The following is an 18,154-nucleotide window of genomic DNA, read 5'->3' on the forward strand; positions in this document are numbered from 1 at the left end:
GCGCGAGGGAGGTGGGAAGCGCCGCGGTGCCCGACGGGAGGGGAAGTCCAGCGGGCGGAGGCGCGCGCGCGAAGGGCGGGGAGGCCTTCTCCCGAGAGGACTACGGCTCCCAGGGTGCCCCGCGGGCGGCGGCCTTCCGGCCGATGTGAATATGTATCAGAATGTTAATGACGAGGCGCTGCTAAATTTGGTCAAAGGAGTCACCTCGGCAGAGCGTGCGGTGGGAGCGGCGTGGAGCGGTGGCGCCGGGCGCAGGGCAGGGCAGGGCAGTGTGGGCCGGGCGCGGCGCTCCGTGCCCGCTGCTGCCGCTTCCCGGAGTTTGGACAGGCGGAGGAGAATCAGAAATCAAAATACAAATAAAACAGCGCGGACCGTACCGTCTTCGTCCTCTCTCTCCCTCTTTTTAATTTTTTAATTTTTTATTATTATTTTTTTTTAATCTTGTTTTTAACCGACCCGCCCGAGTGGATCCCCGCGATGCGGTAGCGGCAGGAGCGGCCCCCGCGCCTCGGCCCCGCTGCAGCGCCGCCCCGCTCCGCCCCGCCCGACGCCGCTGCCCCGCCGCCGGCACTAAAAGTTTGCAGGAGGCGGAGAACTGTGTACGGGGATCTTCGGCGCAGCGCCCTCGGCCCAGGGGTTCTCGCTGCTTGCCTCCTTCTCCTCCTCTTCGTGCTCCTCCTCTCCCGCCGGAGCGCTCGAAGCGGCGGTGCTGGGGGAGAACCGCTCGGCGCCGCCCGCCCCCGGGGGATGTGGCAGCGGCCCCCGGGCCCCGGGGACGCCGCCGCCGCGCCTCGCTACCGCTGCCGCCCGGGGTGCCCAGCCAGCCCCGGGGCGGCGGAGCCGGGGCGTCCCTTGCTGTCGCCGCGCCCCAGCGCTGAGCCCTGAGCGCGGCCGCCAGCGCCCCCCGAAGCGGCGTGGATGATCCGCGACCTGAGCAAGATGTACCCGCAGACCCGGCACCCGGTGAGTGCGGCGCGGCCCGCCGAGTTGGAGCCATTTTCTTATTGTTGTCCGCCGCCGCCGCCCCGAGTTACTGCCCCGCGCGGCCTTTCCGGGTCCCGCGGGCGGCACCCCCGCTCCCCGAAACCCCCGAGGCGTGTCGGAGTGCACGGGGTCGGGGGATGCAGAGCGACCGAGGGGCGGCGGAACGACCGTGTCGCTTGCTTGCAGGCTCCGCACCAGCCAGCGCAGCCCTTTAAATTCACCATCTCCGAGTCCTGCGATCGGATTAAGGAGGAGTTCCAGTTCCTGCAGGCGCAGTACCACAGGTAACGCTGCCCGGCGCCTGCCCCAGAGTGGCTGTACTATTGCTGTCCCTCGTGTGTGCCTGCTCGGGTGGGCGCCGGGGGCGGGGGGCGGCCGGGCCCTGCCCCTCTCGCGCCTCACCGAAGCTGTCCGTGCCCGGCGCTGCCCCGCAGCAGCTCACTGCCCGTCTGCCACCCGGTAATGTAAACCCCCCGACGGAAGCGCGGTAACTTTTGTGTCCTCGGAGCGTGGATGTACTTTTGCTCCTAATGAAGCAGAAGGTTTTTATAAAACTCGTGGAAACAAAAACTTCCCAAACCAAACCGCGGGTTTGTTCTGTGGCTCCTCAGGCTTAGCGCTGTAGGTGCGAGACTGTATGCTGTGCTTTGCCGTCCAGCGCTCTGCTTTTCGTCCGGGAACAGCGGCCCGGGAGTGAGGAGGTGTTCTGCAGTCCCTCCTGAAGGAGGAAAAGTGCACCTCCCCTCAGAGCCCCGGGCAGAAGCCGGGATATACCTCTGTCTGTCTGCACGTGGGGGAGCGCTGGGAAGGGGGGACCCCGAGTGTGGGAGGGTATTGGTTGGCGTGACGAAGCACCCATGCTTTTCTTGTGTCTTGCACAGTTTAAAGCTAGAATGTGAGAAGCTGGCCAGCGAGAAGACAGAGATGCAGCGGCATTATGTCATGGTAAGTGAGCTGCAGAGTGTCTGTAAGTGTCAGTTAGAGTGTCTGTAAGTGCGGTGTGTTGAGACTGAGATACACTCAGGTTGCTGGAGGCGAGCAGAGAGATGGCAGTGAGTGCTGCTGCTGTGAGGCTACATCAGTGCTCCTATTGCTAGTTCTTAGTTCAGGGCTTGTAACTTGTTTGCAGCAGCCATACTCCATGCAAAATTTGCCGCTTAATGTCTTGAGCAATGGGGGACGTGTCCTTACCATGCTGGCACATCCCTTGTAACTCCAGCAGTGCTTCTGGGGATGATTTGCTTATTCCTGCTGGTTTCCTTCTGCTGTCATAAAGTGTTCTGGGGTAATGCTTCCACCTCCCCTTCCCCCCCGTACTGTGTTCAGAGTTGTGCAGGTATGCCTGTGGCCCCAAAGTCCCTGCCTTAGGAGAGCTGTTGTTCCTGTGCTGCTGTGCATCGCTCTACTGAACTGGGAATGGCGGGGCTCTGAATGTGAGGAGTTTCTTAGAGGGCTATGGACTGTGTGGCCAAGTGAGGCACGCAGGAAAATGTCTCCCTGCACGTAATTGCATGATGGATTGTGTTGACTCTGAGGAGCCTGTGCTGCCCGCTACCTTGTACATCTACAAAGGATTAGGTGCTTTTTATGTGTGCCTGACAAATAACTCCCCTGTATCCACAAAAAAAAAAAAAATAACCTTGAAAAATTCTTAACCAGGAGCACAGGCATATGTTAAGGCTTGCATTTGTCTTTTTCATGCCTGATTTGCTTAAGTCCTGAGGATGGTGTGCCACTGAGCTGCATGCTGACCCTGCTCCCTGTGATGGGGGATGTCAGATTGGCATGTCTGCCTGACTCTCTGTCCGATGTGCTCCCTGCCTTCTTTTCATCCCTGCCATCCAGTCACAGCTTTTTTGTGTTTATAATTTAAAATATCGAATAACCATTCTGTGAGTTGTCTGCTGATTTATACGTTTGTCTGGCTTCAGGCACTTCAGGCTTTTTTTTTTTTTTTGGCATCTTTCATGTGTGCTAGGGAATAAAATTTTGAGCATTTTCTATGTGCTTTTCTGCTTCTAATTTGTAACTCTGGCTGTGATTACTTTTTGTGATTTTTTTTGTCTGTTTTTTTTTGCTTGTTCTATGGCCATCCTTTGTAGATTTGCCAAGAAGTGACACAGATAAAACAAACAGCAAGAAGAATGGGCAACTGCGAAATGCTGTCAAATTCCAGGAGCTCTCCTGGCTAGTAAACATTTTTGGGCCTCTGTCTTTGTATGGATAGTGTCTGAGTCAGAGCAAGTTTTGGAATGACTGTTAAAAATTGTAAGGTCTAACAGAGTCGTTTTGTTCTTTTGTAGTATTATGAGATGTCCTATGGGCTGAATATAGAAATGCATAAACAGGTAGGTAAATATTTTGCTTTGTGTAAGAATGCTCACTGTAATTTCTCCCATCAGCCTTAAACCAGATGTTTGTTGTGTGAGTTGCCTTAATAGCATGCTGTAGTGTGCTGGAAATTTTGTGCGCTCCTTGCTGGCCCAGACCCCCCCTGTGTTTGGCTGCATGGAACACACTGTGTGCAGGGGTGCAACCCTGAGTCACCCTGGCCCTGTGCTGCTGGGGCCACCTTTTTGGAGTGATAGCTGCATTGTGAATGCATATTGGGTGTCAAGGGACATGTGTTTGGGTGTGGAAAGGGCTCGTTCTCAGTTAACTGGGGCTGTTTTAAGCTGGAGCTACAGCAGCAATCAATGTGCAGCCATGTTGCTGTCTCTCCCAGGTTGCCTACCTGAACCCTTCTCAAAAAGCAAGTGTCTCAGCATGTCAAACGAAAGGGTAAAGGAGCTTTCCAGAAGGGTGATATTTCGCTTGGTTCTATGCCTTGAAGTCTAGCACTTAGGCTGAGATTAGAAGGAAATTACTGGTATGGAGCATGGCAGTGTAAATCAGAATTTCTTATTCAGTAATGTGTGTTTTTAACCTTCTCTGGAGAAGAATGAATTAAACATCTGACCTCTTTTCCAGTGAAAGAACTTTTAATACGGTGGAGTTTAATACTGACAACTCATTTTAGCAAATGGTTGAGCAGTTCACCCATGTTGCTGGAAAGGGTGAACGACAAGTAAATGGTTGAATGGGAGAAGATGGTGTATCTGACAATTGGCTTGTATGTGTTCCTGATCAAAGTAGTGGATGTGGAACTTCTTGGCTTGTGGAAACGGAATTCCTTTATCTCAGTGAGAACAAACTAAATTCAGATTTTTTTTTTCATGTTTGTTATATTTTGTGTCCCATTAGCACTCCAGTACTTCCAATGCTGCTGAAGACCGTTTGTGTTAGATTATAGGCTAGTATGAAGGCAAAGGGTTTTCTGTCCTTGGAGTGATTTGCCTCTGATGCTGCAGAGCTTTGGAAACCCTGCATAGACCTGTGGAGCGTGGGTGCAATGCCTGGCTTGGAGCCAGGCCCTGTGATGCTGTGAGGTGGAAGATGCGGGGTGGCAGAACAGCTGGGCTGTCTGGGTACTGTCTGAAAAGCAGAGATGGTGTCATGCACAAGAACAATTCACCCAGTCCAGAGTCTCTGCAGCCTACCTACGTGGTGTATTCTTACTTGCGTTTGAGAGCGGCTATTGCAGTTAGACTTGTTTATATTCCTGGGTTCTTTGTACGTACAGCAATTAGTTGTATGTAGACTTCAACTAACCATGCAGAATGGTGTGGGACAGTACTGGCTTGCAAGTAAAATGTGTAATTAGTTTGTTCGACGTAGGGGAAACTCACTTAAAACCGATTTCAATTTTTAATTTCTAAATGCTTCAGAAATTGTGTATGATTACGGCAATGGAAATGTCAATGATATTCTGAAAAAAATTAAATCCCTAGCTTCAGCTAAATATGAGGATGACAAAGGACCTAAGTTTTAATTAAACACCCTTTTCCAGTACTGCTCAGTCTGTTCGAATTAGTAGTTCAAGTATTCTACTCTCATGCAAAGCACTTAAATATTTTGTCAGATGTTGATTCAAATCAGCTGGGGCTAAGAAATTCACTTGCTATCATTCCTAAATCTGATACTCGTTTGTATCTTCCGTGTCTCCTCTGCTCTTCCCACAGTATTTTTTTCACTTTCTGCTCTTGCAACAGCAAATGCAACGTATTTCCCATTTTGCTTTGTGATGGCAGCATTGGGGCCCAATTTTGTGTATATAGGGAATTGGTTGTTTCATTTGATGTGCATGAATCTTTTTTATTCTTCCACTTTAAATTCGCTTTTCTTCCTCTCAGATCTTTGAATTTTCCTCGACTGAAATTGAGCGATTCGCTCTTCTTTTTTTCTTCTTCTATTCCTCTTTTCCCCCCCAGCTTTCTAAATTCAATCATATCAAAAATCCAGAGGGCAGTTTATCACATTATGAAATACAGACAGCCCTGCAAACCACTTACTTATTATATTTTCTTTCTTTTTTTTATTTTTTTTATTTTTTTTTTCACTTTAGCACAGAGGCATATCTGTCTTTATTTATTTATTTTTTTTGGGCAGACAGCTTTGGTTACTCTTAGGTTCTTTTCCAGATGTACTGCTGGATGCCCTTGTAATGGAAAGCAGGCAATAATGCGGTGAAGTTGCCCTTTGGTGTAATTGGGCTGAGTTCTTGAGATCAGGTTAGGCTTATTCACTTACTAGATTTGCGTCTCAAAGGGTTCAAGAGCAGGACTCCCTGGAGTCCTTGGAAGTACCCTAGTAATTGGTGGCCCTGACATTTGAAACCTTTGTGTATTTTTCTGTTAAAGCTTCTGTTCTTCTTGGCTGCTCCCAGCCACAGTATTTATTTTTAGAGAAATTTTTCACTGGAACAGAAAATGATGGCTGTGATGGAGTCATGACTCTGTGACTTAGCAAATTGATAAAAGGATAAACGTGCAGCACAGCAATAGTGTGTGTGCATGCCGGGCGGGGGAGGAAGGGGAGAGCGTTGCTTTCCCACCCCTCGTGTGATGCTCATCATCAGTCATCCTGTGTTGATTTTGATAGAAGACTATTAAAGTGAAACCTATAGGGAATTTGTCATTCTGAAAGGAAAGCTAATGTAATTAGTACCAATTAAAGTGCATTTAGTAAATTGGATTTAATCTTAATTAAGCCTGCATAATGTTGCCAATTTTTAACAATTATGTTTGAGAACATAATTAATTTAAATTTTGGTAACTGAGTAAATAGCATTAGACTCGTAGAATTAGTCTTTTTCTTTTTTTTTTTTTTTTTTTTAATACAAGTGTGGGGTGTGTTGTGACATGTGGTGTTATAGCCTAAGACATTAAGCTAATTTTTGATATTCTCTACTGGGATCAGTAGAGCTTCAAAATAGACACATTCCAGAAAACAAACAAACAAAAAGTAGGTTAAGGATTTTGGATTGCACTATGAACAGATACTTCTCTGTGACTGTAAATCTCAGTGTTAGAATAAAGAATGTGTGAGTGTGATCTGTAGACATCCATTTCCTACAAAGTTGCTTTTTTTTTTTTTTTTTTGAGGCTCAGCGAATGATTCATGAATAAATACTTGCATACAGCACTATGTTTCTAATACAGTGTTGCTACTTGTTGGTGGTCATTTGGTTTAATTTCTGAAATTAGGCTGTTTTAATGTTATGGTAAACAATTTATTTAAATTGCTGTAATCAAACATGCTTTCTGAAGGTTTTAATTGAGAATTGTAATTATCACTTAAAATAAGTGTCTGTATTTTGGCTGCAGACAGCGGATATTTGTGAATGAGACTGATGAAAGGCATAAGCAGGATAGAGCATTCTTTTCTTATTTCCATTCTCTTTTTAGAAGTGGAAGTACGTAAATGCTGATTCTCTCTTTTTGGTCAGGCCTCCATCTTTGAACTAATTCACACGTTGGAATGCTGGATTTCAGCATTTTTGAAGGAAAATTCAGATCTCTTAAGAAGCTGTGTGTTGAAAAATAAATGAAATTACTTCTTAAGATCAGAGTAACGGGAAAAAAAAAAAAAATTCAGTTCAATCCATGTAAATTTTATTAGAAGACTTGGGCAACAACCATTTGAGTGCTTCTAAAATATTAATTGGATAGAAATGAAAGGGCTCTACTAGCTGATAGGATATCATAATCATAGCTGCAGTAGTCGATGGTAAATGATGATAAATGGCATTAGGAACCTTTTAGCAAACTGTAATAACTATGAGGAGGGAAGCGGTATGGATTTGCATTATATCTGATACCCTCTAGTACCAAGTGGATTGCCAATACTGCTTGTTTAGCATTTTCTAAGGGCAATAGGATATTGATTTCTGACTTACAAGGAACGGCTCTATTTTCACCATTGAAAAGTATTGCAGGTTGTTAAGAAGAAATTGACTTGAAGAGGCCTGACTGCTGCCCATCATGGAGCAAATAAAGCAAAACTGCCGAAGCATGGTGGAGCAGTGAGATGGGGCCCACAGCAATTTGTTGCTATTAATTTACCATGCTCGACAGCAAATCAATCGGCATCTACTTCATCTACTGGAGAAAATGCTGTCCAGGGCAGATAAAAGGCCCTGCGTGGTATATGGGGAATAGACTGGATTGGCCAAACGGATGCTGCAGTTAATGTGTAAATAAGTGAAATCAAGGCCACTGTTGCCGAAAAAGCTGTTTTTAATTAGGTTGGGGCTTTATAGTGAGCTATTTAAGAAAATAGTATGGAGCTTGGAGAGTAAGGGGAGATTTATTGCTGACTGAGTTAATATATGGGTTGTACGACATCCCAGCCTTGAGTCTGCTTGCTTCTTAAGCCTTAGTAAATTATTTTGGTAAAAGGGTAAAGATGGGAATCAATTTGTTTAATTTAGGGCCGAGTTTTGACCATTTTTCATCTTTGCAGCCATAAAACACGTACATCACAGGGAATTGGTTTGTGTGTGCGCTGTGTATGTAACAGAAAAGCACTCTTTGTTTCATTAGCAGTGGGCTACGCTCGGCGTGGGTGTGTGTGCATGTATGTGTGCAAACCTTATTTTTCTAACAGACAGCAGCTGAACATATATTGTCTTCTGTATGAAGAATAGCTGGAAAGCCAGCTAAAATTTTACTGGCTAAATTTGTTCTCTGTTATAAACAGTAGGAAATATTTAATAGAGATACAGGCAGTGGGTAGTCAGAACTGAACTGGAAAACTTCAAGATGAGAGAGATTAGAAGTGAAATTTTGAAGACTGCAGCTCACCTAAGGACTGTTAAGGAGGAAGAGAAAAACAAGTGACTTTTACGTCAAAGTCACAAAATGCAAAAAATAGATTGTCAAATCGGTTTGACTATTGAGGCTTGTTTGTCTGAGTTTTAGGTTATTTAACCACTGAAGCCAGTAGAACAGCTTACAAGCTTATGAGAACTTAAGAAATATGCTGTTCTGCAGTTAAACCAGAAACCTCTTCCTTTGTATTAATGGCTCAATTCTTAAACAAGATGTTTTTTTCCCTGACACAGATGTTGGACAAGCTTTCCGTGGAGAGGACCTGTTAATTTACTCAGTTTGTTGTTTGCACTTCTCTGTGTTGTTACTGTTGAAGTAACCTTGCCCCCTTCAATTTCAGAATAATGTGTATTAGGATGACAGCCTGCATTTCATCCTTATTTTACCATACATAAGTAAACGAATATGTCATTTTCACCCACTTGTTTTGCCAATTCAGGCAGATGCCTAAGACATAGGAAGTAGCACAAAACATGCTGAACAAACTTTAAAATTAAGTCATACGTTCTGCTTTTCCTTGCAAAAGGCTGTACTTGTGTTTGCTTATAAATAAAAGTGTTTCTCTGCCTTTGAAAGATCCTAACTGCTGCAATACCGCCTCACTGGCTATGTTTATGGGCACACTTGTAGTTACCCGGGAAGCCAAAGGTGACCCTATGGCTAGGATTGCCTAACACTTTTGTGGTATCAAAAATTCTCACAGAAATTTGTGGCTTTTTTGTTTGTTTGTTTTCTTCTTCCTTGCAAGAAACTGTCACCTTTACTGTTTGCAGTCAGGGATGTTGTGATGGGTACCCCCTAGGTGCTGTGGAGGTGAAGGATGGTGAGGGGGATCTTGCTCCTGGACAGCTAGTGCAACTTCAGGCACAGCCACACTGCGAGGCTCGTGCTGAGCAGTCAGAGCCAGAGGAGTGAGGAGCGATGTCACCATTTCATGTGTAATTGTGGTTGCAGCATACTGTACAATGAGATTTGCCTTCCTTTCAGGTGTAAAAAAAAATAAGTGCCAAGGTCATTAAACACAGGAGAGAAAAAAAAAAAGAAACATTAATTAGCAGAGAGGTTTCTCAAAGCGTGGGTGCTAGAATGCTCAGGCTTTGCAGTGTGTGTGTTAGTTTGATCCTGCCCCATTGTGTGTCTGCAACGTGCTGCAGGTCTTGGCTATACACTCACTGATCTCATTACCGCTTTTCCTAGAGGACCTCTTTCACTGCACAAAATAGACATTAGGAAAGTAGAATTAAGGCTGCAGAGGCTACTGTAAATCTAGCTTGAAAATCTTTGGCTGCTTGGTTCTGCAACTGAAATAAATAACTTTTAGCGTGAAGGTTCAAGGATGTGAAATAATCGTGACTGGAGGCTCCTTAGGGCAGAGATTCTGTTTTTTCTCTGAAGAGTACAGTGAGGGGGATACCCTCAAGTTTGTTACAGCATATGTGGAGAAACAGAATTTTTTTTATTTTTACACATAATATTACCTATATTGAGAGTTACCAATTTGGTCTTACTCATATTTTGATTTTTTTAATAAGAGGCAGCCTGCCGTTTGTAGAAATTTGTGAGAATAGAACAGAGCACCAAGTTTATCACGGACATGTGCTATTGAACAGAGGAGTTATAATTGTTACAGAAGTCACTTCTGCTGCTGTCTGCAGATTTAGCACCTCTGTTGCCGCTGATTTTCAGAAAACCTATTTACCCACAAGGCACAAAGGGAACAGAGTAAAGATGATAACACAAGCATCAGTTTTTACTTCCCGAGTTTCACATTAAGTAACAGGTGACAGTGTACTTGAAGCTGTACCTATCCATACTCCAGAAATCCAATTCTATGAAATAAATTGAAGGTTTAAATGAGAAAGTAATCTTTATTTTAAAATGTAAAAATATTAGGTGTTTCTAAGAGTATCTGTCAGTGTCTCTGTTCATAGGTGTATTTTTACAGGTTTTGTCTTGGTTCAAGATTCTAATTTCATGTTGTACTGTTACCTTGAAGTAATGTTTACGTGGAATTTTTTCCTTTATATTCTTTATTGTAGTGGTGACACAAATGTAGTAGTTAAGCGTAGTGGGAGCGTAGTCAAGAGAAGGTGTATGTAACTTTCTTTTTTAGTATTTTTAAAATATAATCAAAATATATCACAAATGGTGACTAGAACTGTACATAGTTTTTTCTTGCCTGTGTAGATAGGATTTAGACTTACAGAATCATTTTTACTAGCCTATGACAGGTACGTAATGTTCTGGCATTAAACACTGTGATGTTATGGCTGAGATGTTTAAATGTGCAGATGTCAGGCCAGTCAAAGTTATAGTCCCCACAGTAAACTTGAATTGGTCTCTTTATTGTTATGTATTTGTATGTATGCTCTATTGCCAACTCTAAATGTTAGTCATGCCAATCCCCAGAAAATCACAAGATTGGATGAAAATTAATCATGAGATAAATAGTAAATTCGGGGTTTTTTTTTTAATTTCTCTTCTAATTTTAAGCTGCCAAGCTGCACTTGGCTCATATTTCTTAGTTTTTTCTCCAGTGTTCTTTTGTAATAGTTTCTTGCTAGTAAATAGTAGAACCTCCTAAGGTTCACAGTAAAGTTCAGGAAGCCGGACATCTGATGCAGCTTGCAATTACAACAATAATTTTTTATTCTTGAAAATGTATGAGCTGTACTCTACTAAGGAAAAATAATACAAAGTAAAAATATACATATAATATACATAAAAATATATACATACATACATAATTTAGAATTGCTTTTTAATTTTTTTTTTGAGTATTTTATGCCACGATGCCATGAACATACGTGTGATTTCCCCATCAGTGTTGGAAAGAGAGGGAGCACAGGACATGATGTTGTTTTGAGTAGAGGTCTTCTGACATGGCCTCCTTCTTTCGGTCTGCTTAAATGATTTCTCCACACGATCTTGTATTGCCAGAAGCTTCTGTCATTTGCTGGATGAGATTGAACTTCTTCAAAGGAGGAAGAGCTCTCACTATTACGTTTGGGATGTGGAACATTGGCAATGAGGATGTGTGCTTGTCTTTTTTCTTGTGTTTGCTTTAAATCCTCAGCAAAGCATCTCACAGTTGAGCAAAAATCAAAATCTGTCCCTTTCATATTATGAAGAGTCTGCATGCTAATAGGTCCTGCCAGTCAATTTTGTTTGGCTCGTGTTGTATACTTGGTGCACATTGTAGATGATCACTGAAAGCATTTAATTTTTAAAAATGCTGTTCTTTCCTCTAACTCAAATGAAGTAAGCTTCTCAAGTATTCGTTCCTGCCTGCTTATGTGCTGGGCTTCTCTTGATGGCTTGGGGAGTTTGCAGAGGCAAAAACCTTGCGTCCCTTGTCCTGGTATTCTTCAGAAGAAGCACTGGTGGCTTTGGGACTGAGCTACCTATGATAGATTGGGCACTCGTCTGTACAGAGAGCTTGATAAAGCTGATGCTGGTGCATCAGAGGGACTTCAGTCAGTTGTGTGTACAGGGACACATTTATATTTTCAAGGAGTGGGTCTGAAAGCAAAAGGACCTGTTTCCTCACGTATTTTCAGAGTTCTGGTAAGGGCCCCTTACCACAGAATTAGCATACAGTAGGACAAACACATGTGGCATAAGCTCAGCTGAGGTGATGGTAGGGTGTAAAGGGGAGCAGGCAGCTGGAGGTTTCTGTACTTTTCAATGCCATGGCCTCAGCCGTCTCCTGGCAGCAGGAAGGAGCTTGCAGGGTGATGCATAGAGTTTTGGCATCTCTTGGGTATGCTTCTCCACAGCTGCTCGATGGGTGATGCCATCATTTGTGCTGTTAACTTGGTGGCATTGTTTAAAATGAGTTGTTAGAAAACAGTGAAGGCATTTTAGTACTCATTTTCTTTCTTGTGACCATTTGCTTCTCAGCAGCAGAGGTGGAACTTATTGGTGCTCATTTCTTATGATGCAGGTAGCTTACAGGACTTCCAGGAGGATGTTATTTAGATATCCAGCAAACATGTGAATTGGCACTTAATTAAAATTTTAGCTTTTAAAACCATGGAGAAAAGGGAATGATCTTAAGATTTATCTTGGGCAACTGCTTTTTGCCATTTCTCTCCTTTCTCAGGGATGAGTAAGGAAATTACAGCTGTATTCTGTGGCTAAAACATTTCTTGATTAATTTTGAAAACACAGCGGTGCACTGTGCACCAAAATAGCTGCTGTGAAGCTCATCATGGCCCAGGGAAGGGTCAGGTGTGGACTTTGCAGTGTTCGTCCATGTTTTTATGAAGGTGCCAAGCCAAGGGCCGTGCATGGCTGGGTTTCTGTAAGAGGCCCCTGTGGTGTCTCTGGCTTCTTGTCTAATCTGTGAGATCTCACTTGGGGTTGGAGGACTATCAGGCAGCTGCTGGGCAGCCAAGAACCCAAAGTGGGCTTTTTGAAGCCATTTGACTCCAAGAGATGAGCCAAGTTATGCTGTGGTTTTGGCATCAGGAGGGGCATGAGGATCTGCTGGCTTTTCATGGCAGCTGCAGAGTGAGGAGATATGAGTTAAGTGCTCAAACTTTACAGGATACTTTATGCCTAGAGTGGAAAGCCAATGTTGATAAGTGTTCTGTTTCCTACTGTGGGTACTTTTAAGTGCTTACCTGTGGGCCTGACTCTTGGATCTAGGAAAGAGGCCATTAATGGAGAGTGTGTGACAAATTAGCAGCTGTGGTTTCACTGAACTCACAGTCTGCATCCCTTTATGAAAATTTCTGAACATTTCTCCCTCTCTGAAATATGGTGATATTTACATGACAGGAGTGATGTAAGATTTAATTTGCTAACTTCCATTATTAGATGAGAGGCCCTAGAGAATCACAGGATATTGAAGAAATACATATTTGCTGTTGAGAGAGGAGGACTTCTTACAAACCTATGTCAGCTTTGTAATGAGGTCCAGCAGTGCCTTAGATGTGGTGGGTTTTCCTTTGTCCTTATACCCTTGGGACCACAAGAAAAAAACACTGGAGATGTCAGGAGTCATTCTCCTGCCTGCTTCTGTGTTAACTGTATTTCAAGATAGTTTGGAAATGGGGAGCTGGTGCTGCAATAGTGTCTGGAGAAGAAAATCAAAAGCAGCATAGACAAAGCTGACCAAACCTCTTTCATTTCAGTGAGGAGGCAAAGAATGGGGATTGATTGGAGGAAACTAGTTACTAAGTTTTCTTCTCACGTCCTGTACTTCCCTGCAGTACCATTCATTCTGTATAACCCCTTTGAAAGATGGCACTGTGCTGATGTGCAAAAGAGTCAACTACAACACTACTACTGTCTACTCTTTGTAATTTCATAAAGCATGTGACTTGGTACAAAGTAGACACCTCTGAAAATATCAGCCCATAGTGTGAATAGCACAAGAAAGGTGGAAAGACTTTGTACGTAAAACAGACGCCATGTTTATATCAGTATATTACCAAAGAGCAGATAATGTGTTCTTAGACTAGGTTTAACCAGTTGGGTTTCTGTCCTTGCAGTTGCAGAAAGCTGTTGCGTTGTGAACAGGTTGGTTATTTACAGTTTCTTTCATTAGTTCTTAGCTTCTGGGAATGAACTGTGTACTTTTTCCCTTAGTGTCCCTCTAAACAAAATAAATAAAATCCGGGAATTGATGAGGGTCTTTGTATTTGTTGCTCTAGAACAATAATTGTGGAAGAAGCACTGACTTCTCTGAACATCAGAGAACTTTTATGTTGGAGTAATTTGCTATATATCTGTCCATGCATAAATGTGGAGATGTTACTCTTTAAAAGTAAGTCATATATACATTCTTTGTTTAAGTCAGTCAGTGAAGATGAGTGTTAAATGAAGCAAAACTAATATTGTGTCTTTGACAGGGGTAACAGGAGAAAGTCATTTTTCCATGCATCTGTAGAAGGCATTTATCCCTCTCCCTCTCACAACTTTCCTTGGTTTATCTCTGCAGACTGGTGACATCAATATACTCATCATATGTCCCTTGTTGGCAGCATAAGAAAAGTCTTACAGTTCTATGCTTACGGCATTCTGGAAATTTCTGGGGAAGTGTTCCTGTCTGAGATTTTTTCTAAAGCCACATTTAACTGAGGGTAACAATTGTAGATAAAGAAGGGGATAGAGAGCACCACAAAGAGAGAACTGTGAGAGAGTAGAGTCCCCAGAGTGTACATGTGGGGTGTTTTTTTTTTTTTTTTCTGGTTGTGGGTTTCCGCTTAAGAGGAGTTTAGAAACACGTATACAAGATGTTGTGCGAACTGGCATCACTGTGTGAAATTATGATATTTTATCCTTTATTTGGATGCAATTTACTTAGCTCTGTTTTCTGCCTGGAAATAGTGATTTTTCTTCTAAAGAGTTAATTTTTGCCAGGTTTTTTGTGTTGGTGAGAATCCTGGAATAATCTTAATTCATGCACTTTCAAGGAAAAATGGTGCTATAAGTATGCGCTGTATTAAGGGTCATGAAATATCTTTAAGCCTGCAGCGGAACCTAGAGAGATTGCAAGTCTGTAGACAGAGGAAACGCCTCTTAATGTTAATAAGATGGAAAGCACAAAGCTCCCAGGTAGCTGTGATTCAGCTGCCAGGATCTGAGACTTGCGAAGTTCTGAGTGAAAGTTTCTGGTTTACACTGTCAGAGGCTGCCTGTGAGACCTTGGACCATCCTTTTTGACCATTGTTTGCTAAGTCTTTGCCTTTGCACCTCCGGGCTGTAGGGCCAGCAGAATAAGGGCAGGAGGGAGCTTCCGGGATGAGCTGAGCAATTCATTGTGGAGTTAAAGAGGTACAGCACATACTGAGTGCAGCTTACAGAGGAATGTTGAGGTTGTGGATGTTGTGTTAAATCTTACACTGCTTGGGACACCTCGAGTAGTGCTGTTACAACATGCTGCTCTCACTAGGTAGTGTCAGTTCAGAATCACCTTTAGGAGAATGGGACCTAAACTTTCCTTCAAAGCCTGAACACAGCATATTTTTCTTAAGCAAACAAAAAAGACTCCAATAATAATAACAACAATTAATAATAATAAAAAGCACAAAAAAGTTGGACAAGGCAACATCTTTAGTTCATCTTATTTCAGCTGCTTTACTGTCTGCTAAGGAGACTTGTGTCTCAGGAGGGGATGTAGAGACTTGGGGATGCAGCAGAAAGCTGTTTGGTTTGCATGAGCTGCTTAATAGTTCAGTGGATATGAAAGAGGAGAGAAGCTGTGCTTTGGCCCTGGAAGGACTGTCTGTGGTGGTCTGGAAGATGTTGTGCTGAGTTCCAGTCCTTGTCCCAGATCTTTCCATGTGTTTTAGCCCCCGATGTTCTTACCATGTACAATGGTTGGAAACAGAATCTGGTAATGGAACTTTTCATCTGCAGTGGAAGAACAGGGATTATTTCCTTCCCAGAGTTCACAGAAGCCTAATAGGTAGGGTGTGCTCCTAGGAGGTGGGAACAAGAAGTAAAGAAAGAATTAATATATGTAATGCTGTGATTAAATTCTAAACCACTAAGCTGTTACATAGAAGTTTCTCTCTTCTCCACCCTTTTTTACTTTTTACAAACGTGACTGCTGCTGTGTTTCGTGTGGGAATCATTCTGGCAGGGGTTCTCAGCTCCCTTGGGGACATGGGTGGAAGAGTGCTGAGTGGAAGTGTTTGCCCAGGCTTGGTTTTGAGCTAGATGCCAAAGACACTTCTGAACATGTCCGGGAGGGGGCTCAGAAGTACTTAAGGGGGAGCTGCAGTGCTGGAGGCTGACATTCCTGTGTGTTTTTGGTGACTTCAGCATGGTGTGATCCCTGAGAGGGGAAGAGAGTGGGGGAAGACCATAGTGTTGGACTGTGATGTCTAAATCCAGTCTCTTTATATGGGGATGACGTTTTTTAAGATACGTACGTGCATTTATGTATCTACAGGTGTGGTTAGATGTCATCTTGCTCTTAGGAATTCTTGGAAATCTTGAGCATTTATCTGTTAATATTCTGCTTGAATTAGGAAACTTGTCTGTTTAGGCATTATTAAAAATCTCATTGCATACTTTCTTGAGACTTCACCTGTGACCTCCACTGCCTCAATTCTCTGTCTGGGAAGTGAAAATAATACTTTATCCTGGAGCGTAATTTACCACAGAGGAGTTTTTGGAGACCAATATATGTTAAGAAACAGGAGGTGAGATATTATTACACGGGAGTCACTTACAAGTGCCTGTGTTTATCTCTCTAGACTGTAAGGTGCTTGGGGCAGGCTGCTATTTTCCAAGACAGTTTTGTCCTCATTTTGTCTCCCGTGTGAGTTCTGGTGTCTTTTTCATCACAGCGGCAATTAGCAAGCTCCAGTGATGTGCCTTTTGGCAGTATTGCAGTCTGTACTTTAATTTGTATTAAGGAGGTTCATTCCTTAGTAATCTGTCTTTTCAGCCTTTTTTCTGCACCTGGAAAATGAGATAATACTATGACTTTAACTAGGTAGGATTTTGGGGGGGGGGGGGGAAACAGAACAACACAAAAAAAACTTTCTTGTAGCTTGCCCCAACTTATTTCTGAGTGCCTCCTGCCCCTGAGACCAGGAGCCTGCCCAAACCTTAGCAAATGCCAGAGTTGGGATTTATGGCTGTATAGCCAGTGGCTGCAGCACGGTGGGATCTTGTTTCTCTGGTATAAGCAATAGTATTGTAAAGATGAGGAAAATACAGGTTTTGTTGAAGTCTTCTACGCCTCCTCATTCCAGGCAGATCTAGTAGTCTGAGATAGTCTCTTTTTAACTCCACTGGAATTTCTGCTGTTTTACAGACTGTGAATCTGTAAAAGACTTTTTTAAAATTTATTTGTCACAGAGATTAGAAGAAGTTAATGGCATTGAGTTGTCAAAGATTAGGCAAACCCACTTAGTACTAAACAGTGAGGGTCACAGCATTGCTCAAGTCTTCACTTCTCAGCTTATGAATAACCCCACATGTATGAGAATCTATAGATGTTGTTCTGAGGCTAAAATGAAGTTGGAAAGAAATACTAGGTAGAAGACTGTTTATAGTACAGCATAGGGTAAATGTTTGGTGTTTTCCTCTGAAACATTGCTGTGCTTTTCCACCTTGCTGAAGCAAAGGGACTTAGAGCATTAAAACAGATCAGTGTGTCTATGTGAGCATCCCACTATCACTACCTTTCCTGTTTATTCTTAGTGAGAAAGATGCTAATTTGGGATGGAGAGCAGCTGTTCAGGACCTGGTTTCTTCCTTACTAGTCTAGTTTAGTCTGCAGAGGTGGAAGAAGCCTAATTTACAGCCAGATGAAATGAAATCTGGGGAAGTTTTGCAGTAGATGGGTATACCTGTGGGCTGCACTGGATGAAAATGGCATCCGTTTCTAAAACATTGTTTAAAAGTCCTGAGCTAAGATAAAGTGCTTTAAGGTACATAGAGTTCTTATCCAAAAGTACAACTGAAGTACTTACAGGTGCTCTGTAACCACCTCTGACAAATTTGCTCAGATCCTTCTAACAGCAACCTGAGAGCCCAGAGGTCACCAAGGGTAGTTCTGCAGATAGTTTCAGTCAACTTCAGTTTAGTGGTTATGAGCTGAAGTTACACCTGTGGTGGCAGAGTCGATGCAGCCCTTGTTGACGACTGTTAAAAAAAAAAACATTTTTCTCACTTCTCTTTCGTTTGCCTTCGCCTACGCAACATGGTATGTTGCAGTAGTGAGAAGTGAGTTTTTCAATAAAGAAATCAGTCATTTTAAACTGCCTTCCCTTTATATTAAAGGTTAATATTTTCCAACTTAATTTTATCTTCACTGAAGCTCACACAAAGAAAGCACAGTCTGAGCTATCCACTAGTCATCAAACATATTTCCCTTCCTCCTCCCCCTGGCTTTTTCCATTGTCTTTGTGAAAAACAGCCAGGGATTATTCATGAACAGGTTTGCAAACAAACTATGGGTAGTTCAGTGATTTCAAGGTTTCCTTTCT

General features: G+C 43.0%; 1 protein-coding gene across 7 annotated transcripts in view; it reads left to right on the forward strand.

Annotated features, from left to right (window-relative positions):
- The first annotated feature begins 172 nt into the window (after nucleotides 1-172).
- Nucleotides 173-18,154, forward strand: part of LOC100544843 (transducin-like enhancer protein 4) — a 102,738-nt gene continuing 84,756 nt past the window's right edge. For 4 of the 7 annotated variants that reach the window (XM_085212778.1, XM_085212780.1, XM_085212783.1 and 1 more), the window contains exons 1-4: nucleotides 174-963; nucleotides 1,171-1,268; nucleotides 1,866-1,929; nucleotides 3,288-3,332. In XM_085212778.1, coding sequence (XP_085068904.1) covers nucleotides 919-963; nucleotides 1,171-1,268; nucleotides 1,866-1,929; nucleotides 3,288-3,332 — 252 coding nt within the window. In that variant the 5' untranslated portion in view covers nucleotides 174-918. Of the gene's footprint in view, nucleotides 964-1,170; nucleotides 1,269-1,865; nucleotides 1,930-3,287; nucleotides 3,333-18,154 lie in introns of all 7 variants that reach the window. The other 3 variants (XM_085212777.1, XM_085212779.1, XM_085212781.1) reach the window with 1 other exon arrangement.

This window comes from Meleagris gallopavo, chromosome Z (assembly GCF_905368555.1).
Source record: "Meleagris gallopavo chromosome Z, MGAL_WU_HG_1.1, whole genome shotgun sequence".
NCBI classification, from domain to species: domain Eukaryota; kingdom Metazoa; phylum Chordata; class Aves; order Galliformes; family Phasianidae; genus Meleagris; species Meleagris gallopavo.